The sequence below is a fragment of the Alligator mississippiensis genome, chromosome 2 (assembly GCF_030867095.1).
Source record: "Alligator mississippiensis isolate rAllMis1 chromosome 2, rAllMis1, whole genome shotgun sequence".
NCBI classification, from domain to species: Eukaryota; Metazoa; Chordata; order Crocodylia; family Alligatoridae; genus Alligator; species Alligator mississippiensis.
This window is the reverse complement of record NC_081825.1, coordinates 146,574,424-146,590,548: the sequence shown is the minus strand read 5'-3', so window position 1 is coordinate 146,590,548 and position 16,125 is coordinate 146,574,424. Positions and strand designations below refer to the sequence as shown.

Sequence of the window (16,125 nt, the reverse complement as noted above, 5' to 3'; positions counted from 1 at the left end):
CTGGGCTCCGGCTTTGGGCAGTGCGTGCTGCCACCACATGTGCCACTCTGTTTTGTTTGGGGTTCTTTTCTGCAGATTTTTTTGACCCCTTGGTATCCAGGGTTCAAAAAAACCTTCCATGCTGCTCCCTTTCAGGGTGGAGAACAACAAAACGTGCAGTACATGGCACCTCCGACGTGTCTGTGACGCCACATACTGCCTGGCTGTGCTTGTCTGGATGTGATCAACGTGTGCTAAAAATAATCCTGTTTGTGACTATACCATCTAGCATCTCATGGAGAGACTGGGGAGAGTTTCAGGTGGAGTCTTGTCTACCACATCCTAAAGAAAGGTATTTGACAACAAACATTGGACAACTTTCAGTCAACAAAAGATTCAAATGTGTACTAGCATTTCCACTCTTAAGCAAAACAATTCTCTTATCACCTGTGCTGAGTGCCCTGTTCCCTCTTCCCTTCCCCACCAGGCAATTTATGAATCTGAAGCACCCTGTAAGTGCTTGTGTCTGTAAATGGTTGTATCTGGGTGGTTTAGGTTTTCTAATTTCTCATTTGTATTTTGCTGGACGTGTCAAACAAAATTTTTGCTAATATCTGTTGCCTCTAAATACTATGAGTAGAGGCTTCCTTGATGTTCCATTGGCTTTTCCTTTCTTTAATAAATCCAAGTTTAATCAGGTTAATAAACTCCCTTCCTTTAAAGTTTGCAAATATCATACTTATTTTAATAAAAAGGGGCATAGTTTGAGAAAACAGAAATTAAAAGTACCCTCAGCTTTTCCAGAGGATAGTTTAATATAGACCTGCATTTTATGTCATGGGTGGATATGGATATAGTAATCAGTTTTACACTGTTGGATTGCCTTTGTTTTGCTCATGTGCATTTTTTATATGAAAAGGCTGAAAAACGAGAACAGTTCATGGAAGGGGGAGGGAGGTGACTTGTCTAAAATAAAAAACCTGGTTTGAATGTGCGTTTATGGTAGTTTTTCACTAAAATGGTATACAGTCTGCATTCAGTCTATGTTTAGTTATTTTTAGAAGGACAGCTGGGTGAGGTAAATGTTGGCACTGTGTGAAAAGATTGGGGTAGGAATGTCGTTTTACAAGACCTGCCTGAATAGCCCCACTGCCACTCCTTGAGACAGGACTTAACACCTTTTTTTATTTTTATAGATATATTATACATCTGTGTTAACTGCTATCACAGGTGACATAGGTTCTTTCACGAGAACCCCCCCCCCCCCCCCCAACTATTTTCTCATTGCTCTTTTTAGGAATTTGGAATAGTTTAAACAGAATCCCTTTACCAGCCAATTAATATGAAACGTATTTCTTAATAAGCTTACTTAGAGTAAAAAGAATAGGGGAATTTGGAACAAAAAGTAGTCTTGTAATTCTGTTAAGGTCCCCTACAGTCTTTTGCTTATAATAGCTAAAACAATTTGTGTAGAAAGAAGCAATTGTAATCTGGGTCCTGAATAAAAAATAAGACTAATTGCTAAATTTACATAGATTTACAAAGAAAAACATTTGATAGCTAGAGAACTTTACATATAGGTCTTTGTGATTATTTTAGCATTAATTTGCATATTAATATGTTGCTAATACTACTAATTGAATTAGTAGGCTACACATAGGGGGTGCACAGGGGTGCATGTGCACCCCCTGACAGTAGTGTTCCCCACTTAGGCGGTGGACAGGGGGGCAGGCAGGAGCACTGATGCCCCCCTGAGAGTGTCGGTTGGTGAGTGGGGGCGCCAGGAGAAGTACCTCAGGCCCTTCTGGGTGCGTCCCTGGCCCTTTCAGGTGCGCCGCTGGCAGTTCTGGGCAGCATTACCTCTTAAAGCCAGCCCCCTGGTTGGCGCGATCTGCTGTGGGGGGACCCTTCTCCCCAGTTTCTAACTGGCTGCTGGGAGGGCAAGTGCCTCCCCCTCACCCCAAACTCAGGAGGCACCAGTCGCTCATGACTAATTTTACAACTGGATATGGGGTTAAAAAAGCTTTCAGACTGGCTGAGAAAAATGTGGTCCCATCCTATTCTATAACACAATTTTGCAAAAGGCTGCATGGTTAAAGAATTTGTGTTTAGTTTGGCCTAATATACCTATGTGTGTGTGGCTTATTTTTCATTATCCTTGATTCACTTTGTTATTAAGACTTTATAGTTATTTATTTAGAAATGTACCAGCAGATTTCCCTCTCTGTAATACAGTATATACAAACAATGTGTATTATGCTCTTTATTCTTCCCTCAGTGAGGTTTCATGTGATTATTCAGGTAAAATTAGTTTTCTAGTCTCATTTTTCCCCACAAAATAGCAGGCAATTAATGCCCATATCCAGAAATAACTGGAACAAAAGGCAGGAGGGGCTTGGTGACAATCAAACTGTATATGGTGGATAAAGGTACTGAGTTATTATCACTCTCTATCATCTTTTTAAGTTTAGGCTCTCTTATTTCTCCTATCCTCTTTTTTTGTCTTTTTTTTTCTTTTATTTATTTTCTTTAATTCTTCCTTTCCCTTTAGGGAGTTTCTTTTGTACACTGCTAAGATTTCAACCAAGATCAGGTTAGTTTTGGTTTCTCATGATAGCTATTACACAAGCACATTTTTTGTGTATACAAAAAGTTGTGAGGATGTATAGAAAATGCATCGAGTACACTGTATTAACAAATTCAAGTTTCCAAAGTGTTGCAAGTTTAGACTTTTATCCTTGGATTATCATTAACTTTTTGTCATGTAAAAACACATGATGGTTGTATCAACTCATTACATCAAGTCATTACATCCTACCTTTTTATAACCACCAATGACAGACTGCGAAGCCAAGGGGTCAGTTTTCTGTTAGCATAAAGAACACACATAAAGGAGTTGACTACCAAAGAGATTTCGATCTCCAGGAATAAGAGTGCTCTACAAGTGGTATGTGCATGTTTCTTTGTTTAATCTGTGTGTGCCTCTGGCATGATTTGATTCATTAGACATATGAAAGCTGTTAGCTGCTGGGGTGTTCATTGCTTGGGGAGGGAAGCTAGTAAAGAGTGAACATGTTCAGTTTTCTCCTAACAAATTAGCTAAGGCAGGAAAGAGTAAGATATGAATCTTGCTAATTTATTTATTTACTTATTTGATTCATACGTCGCTCTTCCCAAGGGAAGTTCAGAGCAGCTTGCAATAACAGGTAACTTATAAAAGTTTAACAAAATTAGGCACCCACAGTGAAGAGCAAGGAGGCTTTTTTTGGTCTGTTGTTGCTTGCCATTATTTGCATTGTATAAGCATATCTAAATGGATACATTTCAGAAAACTGGACAATACATTTATTGAAAAATTTGACTGCAGTTTAAATTTGGCCGCCTGTGTTTCCAAGTGATTAACGATAACAAAATAGCTATTATGTAATGTTGAGGTTATGGCAGAATGGAGTTCCAGCCGAGCTGCTGAACATGCCATGGTTACCCGCTTTGAGGCTCTCCTAGAAGCCTAGGGCTGGGCTTGGGGAAGGGTCCGCCGTGACAGCAAGGATTTGGGGACATGTGCCTGTAGTCAATCGGGTATGGCCCGGTTCTGTAGAAGGAAGGATCGGGCTCTGAGGGGCCCGATCCTTCCTTCTTTGGAGCGCTTGTGTCCCTGATGTCTGGTGCAAGCCTCCCAGGCTGCCCAGTACGTTTTGCTAGCTGCCACTGGTGCTGACCTGTGGCAAGACATACTCGGCAGCCTGGGAGGCTTGTGCTGAGCAGTGGGACCCAATCCTTCCTTCCATGGAGCACTTGCGTCCCTGCTACCTGATGCGTCTTGCCGGAGTTTAGCATCAGTGGCAGCTGGCAAGATGCACCAGGCACACAAGTGCTCCATGAAAGGAAGAATAAGGTCCCACTGCAAAGCTCCCTTCCCCGCCCCGCTCCATCTACCTGCGTCTACACTGACTTGGGTCTGTGACAGCCTAGAGCAGCTGAGCACCCAGCGAGTGCTAGTACATCTCCCTGCAAGGGGGGGCTAGTTGCAGGGGGATGCTGCAAAGGTCCCTGGGGCACCACCAGACAGTGACCTAAATTGAGACAGGAGGGACTCTAGTACTGAAGTTCGGTAGACCAGTTTAACCTGAAATCAGTTAAGTCTGTAAAACATCCATCCAGGTCTCTCTCAGACCAGGATCCACCATTTTTAAACCAATCTATATGCTCTAAACTTCTCTTCTGTTATGGGTATAGACCAGTTTCTGACCACCTAAATGGGAAAAAGTGTAATGTCTGCAGCTGGCCTCAGGTACTGCAGTGATGAATGCTCTAAGTATGCATGTTCAGTTGAAATATGTTCTGTAAATTAGAGAAGAGTTTTTTAACCACTGTTTTGAAGTTGGGGTTATTTCTGAATTGGCTTGTGCAGTCGTGTGGAGAAGAGCAGTCTAATTTTTTAACAGAATTAAATTAACTTTTCCAGATGTTTGTAACTCTAAGAAGAAAGAAGAACTGATATATATTTATCAGCCTTCTCTTATAGCTGTCCAATCATTTTAGTATCAGTGAAGAGGTGTAACATAGGGCAGAATTTGGCCTGGGGCACTTTGAGTGAAAACACTACATACAGTTTCTGATCTTCAGAAATTAATATTACTAAAATCATTTTTCAACTTGACGCTTTGTTTTCCAAAGGCTGTTTGCTTACTTCAAAGCAAAAAGACAATTGTTCTTCCATGGATCATTTTTCTAGCTTGACAACAAACTCACATAAGGAAAAAGAACATGTTTGGCTTTTAACTTCCAGCATTTGTAGAATAATAAGGCAATCAGTAAGGAGTCATTGTTTATACTTCAAGGTTAGCAATGAACTAGAGCCATGTATGAAGGTAAGTGCATCTAAACCAGCGGTTCCCAACCTTGGGTTGTGACCCAAATGAGGGTTGTGCAGGCAATGCTGGTGGGGCCGCACAGAAAAAATAAGCTGTACCGTGTACTGGGAGCTCCCCTGACCCCGGGCCGCCGCTGCCGCACTCCACTCCTAGCAGCAGGGCATGGAAAAAAGGGGTTGGAAACCACTGATCTAAACAAAGGTTTTCCCAGTCATACATCTGTTGCAGACTATGGACCTTGAACACCGTCATATTTGGAACAGTTAGAGCCTAGTTCTAATACCCAGCCTTTGCATTCTGGCAAAATTAAAGGTTTTCTCTTCTGTACACATTTTATGGCAATACGCACTCTCTATCTGAAGAAAATTCCATGCATCTTGGATTGTATTTAGGACACCAGATTAAACATTCAAAGAGCAGGGAATCATGTTACCTAAACAAAGTATAGCCCTTCAAGTCACATCACATTAAAATCATGCTTTTGGGATGCTTAGAACATTGGCCCCTAGTGGAAAAATGAGAAATGATATCAGATTAAAATAAAGGGGTCTCCATGTCAAGCCTATTATTATTTGGAATGTCTGTATAGTATACACTAGAACTCAGTCTGGTTTTCCGGGAACTAAAGTCCTGGTTTTAGGAGACAAGAGAAGAGGAAACCCAGGTTAACAGAATACAGCAGTGGGTAAGGAAATACCAGCAGTCAGGAAAGTCAGCAAGGAAGATACAATGCCATTCACATGAAAAATATGGTATTAGGTCAAGTTATTTAGTCATAACAGATCAGAATACAGATCTCATTCTGCTCCTCTGTATTACTATAAAACCATCATTGCTGCATTTTCACAGCTGATCTATTGCAGACTTTTTATTCCTTTGTAATATATGCCATAAAAGTCTACTAAGAATATCTTTATTTTGAAATTCCAGCAAATGGGGGAGCTTTCATGAGACTTGGCCTTTGATAAAGAAGGAACAGTTTTTGTTCCCTGGGACAGAATATGTTGCTTCCTGATAAGCTTAATGGATGTTTGTAGGTTGCTGGGTCTGTGGTTTAGTTTTTGTTTGTAGTGCTTTACAAAAAGTGGGGAGGCTGCAGGTTTTGAATCGGACACAAGCTTTTCAGCTAAGCATGATGGAGGACTCTTGCTTTGGTCATTGCCTGACACACCTACCTACTGAACCTAAATAAGGACGCAAGGGTGGCCAAGGCAAAAGGTTAAAGAAGCCCAGCAGACAGCAAGCAGGGGAGTCCCATGACAAAAGTACAGTAAACAGAGGAGTTTTTGCATGGGAGCTACAAACCTGGGCTTTTCTTAACAAGTAGGTGCAAGGAAGAGAAGGCAAGTGTAACCGGGGTGGTACTCCAGGATGTGCCCCCTCTCCAATTGAAGGGATCAGAGCAGGTGCACAAGTGCTGTGGGAGGTGTAGGGACCCTCCTTCCCCTATAGAGTAGAGCCAGATCACCAATGGGGACTTAACCACACACCTTTTAATGAGAAAAACAGTAATGGGAACATAACATGTATAAACCAGGGAGTATAGGGGACATTACAACGCCCCGAGGGGGCAGGATTCAGTAAAGGTTAGGCACTTACATAGGCAGACAAGGTTCCTTGGGTGAATTTGATATCTTTTATTAGACCAACCCAAATGGTTGGAGAATAGTTATTAAGCAAGCTTTCGGGTTCAAAAACCGTTTGTCAGGCTAAGGAAGCTGCAGCAGTTGGTGTGTGCTCTTCCTGGATGGAATGAAAAGTAAACAAGCCAGGGGCTGGGCTGGGCTGGGGAGTCAGTTGCCAGGCAGATTGTAATGTATCAAAAATCCAATGTCTGTGTTTAGTCCCTGATCTCTAGTATCCAGCAGGTTGATGAAATGGAGCTCATAGGCTGGTCTCTGGGATGTGTTGTGTAAATTTCCCTTGAGGATCAGGACTGAGAGATTGGAGAGAGAGTGGCCCTTCTGTGAGAAATGTGCCCCCACCAGTAACTGGGTGTTTCTGTCTTTGATGGATTTCCGGTGTGCGTTCATTCTGGTGTGCAGTTGTTGTCTGGTCTCTCCTACATATTTTCCATCAGGACATTTGGTGCATTGGATGAGGTATACTACATTCCTGGAGGTGCAGCGGTAAGATCCTGGGATGCTGATGGCTCTGTTGTGGGGTGTAGTAATAGTGGAGGTGGTGGAGATGTGGGGGCAGGTTTTGCATTTCTTGTCATGGCACGTCTGGGATGTGTTGTGTAAATTTCCCTTGAGGATCAGGACTGAGAGATTGGAGAGAGCGTGGCCCTCCTGTGAGAAATGTGCCCCCACCGGTAATTGGGTGTTTCTGTCTTTTTACATATTAATTCAGTTGAGAAAAGACAGGTTTAACAAAATATAAAACACAAACAGCAGAACAAACAATACTGGTTGGCAAAATGCACAAAATACAAAATGTCAAATAACAAGAAATATAGGGCCTAGATACCTGGAGGGGGGAAAAGAGGGAAAACACAATGACCCCCTCCCACTTCACCAAGAATTTCTCCTTGTCACTTCACTCACCCCAATTCAACCCAGCTGGGACTTTGAATTTGGGTCTCCCACATGGTACTGGTCCAAGCTGCTAGAGGTTTTGATCTTCCAGGAATCCCTGCCTCATGTCAAGCTTCCTGGCCTCTTGCTGGAGGAGCTGGAAGCAGAGCTAGGAACCTCTCAGGTCACTGCTCAGCTTCTTGCTGGAGCTGGGGACTTCTCCTGCTGGGTGCAGCCTCTCATAGGGGGATCCTAGAGCCCAGCGGGGAGCCTTCCCTGCCGGCCGGCTGCACACTGTGCTGCTGAGGGTCTAACTGCTGCCTGCAGGTCCCACTCCTTCAGGCTTTTCTGGGGCAACTCCTCCTGCCCTGCTGGCCCAGCTCTTGCCAGCTCCTTGAAGCTCCTTCCTCATGGTCCCTCACTCGTCACCCCTGAGTCAGCTGCCCTGCCCTTTTTATCCCCCTCCAGGTGATCTGAGGGATCAATCAGGGGACATGGAGGGTGAGTCTTTGGGGCTGATTGGTGAGGAAAGGGAATCCCAAGCCCTCCAATGATCTTTTATCCTTTCAAAACCCCTGGGCCAAATCGCCACCAGCTAGCCCGTCACACAAGTATAGCTATGGAGGCAGCAGTGGGAGGTGACTTGAAACAGTGGAGAAACAGTGAACTGGATGCAGCAGCTGCAGGATATATATCATCCTTGAGAGGGATACCTGCTGATAGCTTTTTATACCCAACACAACTTTTGAGGGAGCTAATCAAAAGAAAGACATGAGGAAAATAGTTTGAATGGGGATATGAGACAGAACTCACCTGGAAATGGCTATGGAACCAGTGTTCCTAGGAGAGCTGCTGGCCATTCAGTCTGGCAAGCATTCTTTTGAGAAATTAACTCCTGTGATGCTATGGGAAAATGTGATTTTTTTGGATGAAAAAAGTTGACTTCATTCATCCTGGGTCTAATGCCGTTGACTACAGCTTGGCTCACTGCATCCATCAAAATGATCTAGGCAGGCAAAGTTCCTTGAGTAGATGTGATATCTTTTATTAGACCAACTGCGTAGTTGGAAAAAAGTACTTAGTAAGCTTTCAGGCGTAATCACCCTTCATCAGGCACACGAAGTCTTTGCTGTTCTGACACCAAGGAATGAGAGAAGCTAAAAGTGACAGGATGTCAGTGAGAATGTAAATAGGTAGAAATTAGGAAAACAAAAGGTAGAGCAGGGAAGGGAAGGGGGAGAAAAAGCAGGTAGTGGGGTGGGGAGTAAATGAGACTATACATGAGTAGTAATTCAAGGTAGAAAAGAGGTTATCTTTGAAAAAGGAAATATCTGGAAATTAGGAAGACAAAGCACAGAAAAGTAGGGTATGGGAGGGGAGAAAGATGGGGGTGTGGGGAAGAGAAGTGTAAGAGGTCAGGTCTGGCAGGTTCCTGGTGAATCAGATGTCAGGCAGGTTGTAATGTGTCATAAATCCAATGTCTATATTGAGTCCATAATTTTTTAGCACTGTTTTGAGAAACCTGAGAAACATAGTACTGTTTTACAGATACATATCATTTCCGTAATTGTATCAGCATGATATTAGATGTCATGACTGTGTGCAATGCGGTTAGTCACTAACACACCTTTACAACCTCTCCCCTTTTTTTTTCCTTTCCAGGATATAAACTTCTGACCTGATCCACTGATATTAAAAATGGCCAATTCACATGCTGTCACAATTCAGCCCCAATTCACTGTTGTTACTAGTACATCAAGAAGTAACTGGCAGACAGGGCTACTGGACTGCTGCAGTGACTGCAGTGTGTGTAAGTGGATATACTAGTATCTCCACCCTGTTTTGGCTTTCAGTGTCTTGATTCTTATATTTGTCTTGCCTCCAGGCTTTTACCGGGAAGTACTTTAAATGTGTGGACCCATTAATTTATTACTTAGGACCCTGCTACCTGTTCAAATTAAAGCTGGATAAAAACCATCTGTAGAGTTGTTACACATTTTCAAGCACTAACTTTATAGCTGGTTGGCTTAGGTACACAGAGAGCCAACCAGTTATAAAGTTAGTGCTTGAAAATGTGTAGCAACTCTAAAGCTGGATAGTCATTTTTGTGGTGTGATAATCACTTTGCACATGTGGCTGGTCTAGATGTACTATACGGTTAACCAGTTAGTTATGTTATAATTGCTTTGTACTTGCAGCCGGTCTTATTTTGCAGATCTGGCCAGTCTAAATTTATTGTGCAATTAATCAGTTAACTGTGATATTTATACATAACTTGTAGCAGGTGCCTTATTTACTTAAAGGAGTCATTTATAATGTTATTTCCTATATCTGCTGTGACATTGCTACTCAGTGATGATTCACACACATGCACGCGCACACACGCACTCAGTGCAAAACCTCTCTTGTACTCCCACTGCTTTCAGGCATACCCCAACCCTATCCATAAAGCAGGTAACTATTACTATTATGTAGTTAGGCAAGGTCAACACTATGCCTCCTGCCCATGGTTCACTTGATCTACTTATATCTTTGTAAAAAAAAATTGAGCCTTGTCTTTTAATAGGATTTGACATGAAACAAAGTGTGTGCTTAGTTCGTGCAATCAACACACACCTTTGATATCCCCTTACAAAGTAAGAATATAAGAATTACATCTAAGTTTAAAGCCAACATCACTTTCAGGTCGTGTGGAGCCTTTTTCCTCCCTCATGCTAGTTCTAGTTTGGCACATCCCAACTGTTTTCCTTCCATTTTCTAAATACCTTCACATTGCTTGTGCGATGAGATCTAAGCATCGGCATGAATTCAGGGGAAATATCTAGTGACCCTCATTTGTTGTTTTGTCTTGTTTGCCCAGGTCTGTGTGGAGCATTCTGTTTTCTTTGTCTCCAGTGTCAAGTTGCAAGTGACATGGATGAATGCTGCCTCTGCGGCTCAAGTGTGGCTATGAGGACACTCTACCGGACAAAATACAATATCCCAGTTAGTGACTATTTAATCATTTGTTGAACCCATGCTCAAAGCAGCAAATCACCTAATTTAACACAATGGTGTGCTACTTTTTTTTGTAGGCCAGGTATAATTGAGTCATGTCTCCCTGACTGCTAAGTGGCTGCCCTTATAGGTTAAATACAGACAGTCAAAAAGCCTGAATCGATTTAATCTTCACAGGTTAGTCTAAGCCAGGGATGGGCAATTATTTTGGGTGGAGGGCTGCTTACTGAGTTTTGGGAAGCCATCGAGGGCCGCATGACAGGCAGCTGGGGGCAGATAAATATTAATTTTCTAAACTTTTAAGGGCCCTTTGAGCCAGATCAAATGGCCTGGCGGGCTGCATCCAGCCTGCGGGCCACACTTTGCCCACCCTGGTCTAAGCTGTGTAGTCTGAAACGATAAGCAAGTGAACATTCACTTTTGAGTCTAGAATTGCTGCCACGTGCCTGCAGTGTCATACCTGAAGCCAGGGGGCACTAGAGCACACCTCCCTGCTCAGCTGGAGCGGATAGCTTGGGCCAAGGCTAGCCTAACCCCCCCTGCGAGTGTGGGGGTTTGTGGGGAAGGTAGGGGACTGTGGGATTCTGGGGGACTATGAGTTAACTTGAATCCGGAGGGGATCTGGGATAGAAGCTCAATAAACTGATTTAACCAAAATCAGTTGAGTCTGATACTACATCCATCCACATTTATCTTAAATTTGTTTCAGCCATTTTGAAAGTGACTTGTGTGCACTGAATTGTTGTGTTACAGATTTGAACTGTTTCTGATCATGTATACCGGTTTATGTGTAATTTCTATCCCTAGCCATAATGAGAGGCAATGTGGTTTGGTAATTAGCACAGAACAGCAGCCTACAACCTTTATAAATAGGGATGTTCTCAAATCGCAGAGCCCGGAGCCAAATTTCCTGGGTTCACCATGGCCCCAGGCACCAACTTCACAGGCAGATCATAGCCACCCTCACGCTCCAACACCTCTGATTGGCTTAGGTGGCTGGCAGACACATGGGCTGCCACTGCCTCCTGTCCCGGGCTGGCCCCACTCTCTGCCTAGCCCTGGCCTGCACAGGGGGAAAAATAATCCCCTCCTCAGCCCTGTATGGGTGAGGGGACAGGCTGCTGCTCTCCCACTGCCTACTAACCAGGTTACACTGTCCTCCTGACCCAGTCCTGTTTCCCTTGCCCCTCCACGGCCCTGCATGTGTATTAACAACTCTCTGAAGAACCCTCCAGAGAGGTTCACCTTTTGAATTTGTGACCAACTGAGGAGGAGGGTTAGAATTAGGGGGGCACTAATAAAATTTTTTTGGGCCAATACCGATGGTTGTATTAACCAAACATTTCGGCTGATACCAATCCGATTGCTGATATGCAGCCTGGCAGCTTGGAGAGCAGTGTCCAGCTGGTAAGTCTGTTGGGGGGATGGGGCAGGGGGGAGGAAAAGGGCATGGGCAGATGGAGGTTAGTCTGACAGGGGCAGGTACTGCCAAGCTGGGGGGTGGGGAACAGAGCATGGGATGGAGCTGTGGCTTGTCCAGGGGGCATGGGGGGGGAGGGGGCAGCTCCTGCCACTGTATGCACCCCTGAGAGAGGGATGGGGGACACGTGCCCCCCAGATCTGTGCATTGGGTGAGGGCGGACTGCCTGCTGCGTGATCGGGGCTGGAGGCTGCGCCGGGCTCTTCCTGGCAGGGGCTGGGCTTGGGCTGTGCTTGGGGCAGGTGGCAGTGGTGCTGGAAGGGGAGCTACAGCCACCCCAAAATTTGCAATAGTCCCCCTCCCAGCACCACCAGCTGCCCCAAGTGCAGCCCAGGTTCAGCTCCCTCCAGGAAGAGCCTGGCGCAGACTTCAACCCTGAGCACATAGTGGGCAGCCTGCCCTCACCCCATGCACAGATCTGGGGGGCACATGCCCCCCCCATACCTCCCCTGGGGTGCATGCAGTGGTGGGAGCTGTCCCCTAGCACCCTTCAGATCAGCTGTGGCTCTGCCCTGCACCCAGGTCTTCCCCAGCCGGGCAATGCCTGCCCCTGCCCCATTCCCTCCCTCACTGTGGGGGCTTCGATCTGCCTCCCCATGCCCCTTCCCCGCCAGACCGTGGCCAGATGTTGTTCTCCAAGTTGCTGGGCTTCATTCCTGGCTGCGTGCATGCTACAGCTGCACCCATGCACACAGCATTTATCAGTGACATTATCAGCCACATCAGCCAAAAAAAGACCATTGCTGACAACGTCAATTTTCCTTGTGTCGATGCTGATATGATATGGACCGATGTATTGGTGCACCTCTATTCAGCATGCTTTTAGGTAAAGGTGAACAACACCATTGACTGACAGTGAGGAAGTAACAAGTTTGTAATAAGATTAAGTGTCAGCATGATTGGCTGCCAAAGATGATGGATAGGCTAGCAGTTGCCAGGGTCCATTGGAATAAAAGAACTTGATTGAAGTGTCCCTAGCCGTGCGCCTGGGAGGCCTGTGTGAGCATATGTGGTCATTCCAGACCTGAGCAAGTTCCTGTGCAAGTATTGAGCATTCCCAGACTTAATGTGTATGCTTGGGTGAGAGCAAGAGTGATCTATCTGTGTTTTGTAGTGTGCCCACAGATCCACATGTGCTTGCTCATGGTTGCCCCTCTGGGGTGAGGTGAGAGTACCTGAGATTGCCCCTTCATGGTGAGGAGAGCACCTTGGATTGAGATCTCTTCTGCATCATGAGGAGAGGAGAGGAGTCTTTGTGTTGCTTAAGGGCAGGGTCTCTGCTCACCCATCTAAGCTTATTCATGGTGCTGCATCTGTATGCTCTATCCTGCTGGACCCTTAGGGGCCTCCGTAGTGCTGCTACTGCATGGCAAAGTGTTGCTTTCACAGTTCTGTATTCATCTGTATATATTGTTCCTTTTGCTCATCCCTTAATGCATTTAGAGTCTGTTTCTTGTTGTTGTATTTTAATAAACCTTTGCTGCCTCATCTCCTAATCTGTGATCTAATATACTGAGAAACCAAGGTAGGCACCCTATCCAGCACTGGTGTGGAAATGCCAGTGTTGGTCACCTTGGGCTAACCTAATAACCCATTGGTATCCCTTTCTTCCTGGTTCCTTCTCGGTCTCCCATAAGAATTTGTACTCTAACCAGTTGGGCCACTTCAGAAATCTCTGGTTCAACAAGAGGATCTGACTCTGGGAGGCAAATCTCAGATACCACTACCCCACTTTGTGACCTTGCACTTAGGGAAAAAACATAAAGTTATATGTAAAATAATGATTATGCATCTCTGTAAATGGTTTTTATAACTATTTCATGGAATATACAAGCACAGTGTATTTGTTACTAATATATGCCACTTTACAGTACAGCTGTGCTGCTTGCTTAAGAAATAAGCAATCTTCTCTGAAGAGGCATTGGTTATATATTTCTCTCTCTCTCTAAATTAAATGTGTATCTGACAATTTCTAATGGAGCTCTTGAGGTACTTAAAACATATCACAACCAAAGCTATACAACCTTTTTTTAACCCAAACTAACCTTTTCACCCTCTGTCTTCATCGCTTATCTAATTCCCCCCTTGATTTATCAAACCCTGCTTTCAGATTTTTTTTTTCTCCCACAGGTTTTCGATCAAGATTGTAAGCTATATGCTTTTTCTTTCCAAGTGATATCCTTGTATTTCTAGAGTCAAACCCTGGTATGCCAGACCATCAAATAACAGAATTGCCTAAGAAATGTACAAAATCACTATGAACATTTATTTATGTATGTCTGTATTACAGGTCAGAAGCTGGTCTTGTGAAGCCTAGAGCCTGTGCTGATGATGCTTATTGTTGTTTTTTTAACAGGGATCCATCCTTTGTGATTTCTTCTCTTCCCTCTGTTGTCCTATGTGTTCTGTTTGTCAGTTAAAGAGAGACATTATCAGAAGGAAGGAACAGGGAATCTTCTAACAAGGTTTGTTAAAGTTTTTTTTAAAAGTTCCTCAGAAGCAGTGTTTCAGTTAAAATCAGTTTTAGGACAAATGGGGTCTAATGGAAAAGTCTGATGTAGAATCAGTAATATGCAGATGATAGCAGCATAGATATCCTCATCCGTCCAACCTCTGAATGGATACTGATAGTCATAGAAGATGTACCATCAGCTTATTTTAATGTGAGGTCTGTGCTACAGGGCCCGCTCTAATATGAGATGAGACATACTCTAGTGACTCAAGCCAATCTAAAATAAAGCATGGTCATCACTACAATTGGCAGAGTCAGGAAACACAAGACCAAACAACAGCTAGGATAATTACCACTGGCAAAGAGCCTTGTTGGCTAACCAAAGGTATTCCAGGCTATGTAATACCTACAGTGGAAAAGGCATGAACATTTGACCTGGCTTATTCCACAAAGGAATGAACCAGATCAAAAATTAACATAAATTGGGAAGAAATCTATGGCTGTGTTTTACAGAGGCCCAACGTGACTCAGTTCCTGAAGGTGTATTATGGAAAGCAACAACTACCACAGCTGTCCTGTATTCTAAGCAGCAAACACCTAGATCTGCTGTAGTACTGTAGCATGGGAAGCAGCCACTCTCACCCCACAGTTTTACTGTACCCTCTGAAGCATGTGCTGTTTTATTTATACTCCTGTATTTATTTATTTTAAAAAGAGGGTCTGAACCAATGTAGGACTTAAGTACCTAAATTCTATTTAAGTCAAAATCTAGGTGCCTGAAAACTATTACTCAGCTGCTGCCTTACTTGTGCAGGCACCTTCTTGAGAACTTGAAAGTCAAACAAGACTCATAGTCTCTACATATTCAGAATTAAACTGGTCTTGACTGAGCAAGGTAGTTCCAAGCAAGCTTTTGAATGAGCTAGGCACTGGATCCAAAATTTAGGCATTCATGTGGCTAAAGCCCTTAAGGGGCTTCATCTAGTATGCCTAAAACCCTCAACAGAACCACCCGTCATACAAAATACAGTTGCAATCAACCTAAGAGTAGTTACAAGAGCAGCCTGAGAAGCAGGAGACCCAGATTCTCTTCTTTATGACTCAACCCCATGTTTTACTTCCTTGGACAGGGGCTAATCAGTAGTCTATACAAGCTAAAATGCACAGGAAAGTTCCCCCCAACTTGTGTGGGAAAACTGTTTGGAGTTCCTGAGCCAAATACCATGAATACAAGACCCAGTGGTTAGGGCCAATCTGGGTGGTGTAAATCAGACTCTAATGTAACCTTGACCAGAAGATTTTAGTGTAAACCAACAAAAAAAGGCTTCACTCGTTTGCTTCATTTTTCCATTAAGACTGAATGCATCAGATCCTGTCTTCACACCTTTGTAACTTTAAGACAAATTTTTCAAATCAGTATTGCTCTACCTTGTGATGAGATTTGTTAAACATTCGAGCAATGCAAGACTTTTAAAACTTTTAAGTACAATTCGTGGTAGTGTATATTGTTAATCATCTTAGCCTTGCGTGTAACTATCTTTTTGTCCCCCCCTTGTCACTCCAGGTTTTCTTCCGCTTGTTTCTGCATATTCAGTGTTTTATATGCAAGAATACAAAGATCTACAGGAGATGCAAGCAAGCAAGGCAGCACTTTTGGCTTATTTGCTATGAATTACCAGGGAAAAAATAAAAGGTTTTTCACCTCACTTGTACATGTGTTCTTTTTATAACCACTTCTGCAGTAATAACCAGTTTCACTGTCCTAATGTGCTTGGAAAAAAGTATTCCCTTTTTTCCATTAGCATGCTTACAAGATTCACTAGC

At 43.7% G+C, this 16,125-nt stretch overlaps 1 protein-coding gene across 3 annotated transcripts; it reads left to right on the top strand.

Annotated features, from left to right (window-relative positions):
• The first annotated feature begins 312 nt into the window (after nucleotides 1-312).
• PLAC8 (placenta associated 8) lies at nucleotides 313-16,007 on the top strand. 3 transcript variants are annotated; one of them, XM_059722243.1, is made up of 5 exons: nucleotides 313-331; nucleotides 9,035-9,182; nucleotides 10,233-10,357; nucleotides 14,206-14,314; nucleotides 15,866-16,007. In XM_059722243.1, exons 2-4 carry the CDS (start codon nucleotides 9,071-9,073, stop codon nucleotides 14,308-14,310), a joined length of 342 nt encoding a protein of 113 aa, XP_059578226.1. In that variant the 5' UTR covers nucleotides 313-331; nucleotides 9,035-9,070; the 3' UTR covers nucleotides 14,311-14,314; nucleotides 15,866-16,007. The 3 variants fall into 3 exon arrangements, with proteins under 3 accessions (XP_059578226.1, XP_059578224.1, XP_059578225.1); XM_059722241.1 differs by lacking the exon at nucleotides 313-331 and adding an exon at nucleotides 2,826-2,926; XM_059722242.1 differs by lacking the exon at nucleotides 313-331 and adding an exon at nucleotides 6,750-6,982.
• The last annotated feature ends 118 nt before the right edge of the window (nucleotides 16,008-16,125 follow it).

Excerpts from the sequence above, each read along its gene's own strand:
- PLAC8 (XM_059722243.1), top strand. The coding sequence starts at position 9,071 with ATGGCCAATTCACATGCTGTCACAATTCAGCCCCAATTCACTGTTGTT. Across the intron at positions 9,183-10,232 it reads CTGCAGTGACTGCAGTGTGT|GTCTGTGTGGAGCATTCTGT; the intron begins GTAAGTGGATAT and ends TTGTTTGCCCAG. Across the intron at positions 10,358-14,205 it reads GGACAAAATACAATATCCCA|GGATCCATCCTTTGTGATTT; the intron begins GTTAGTGACTAT and ends TTTTTTTAACAG.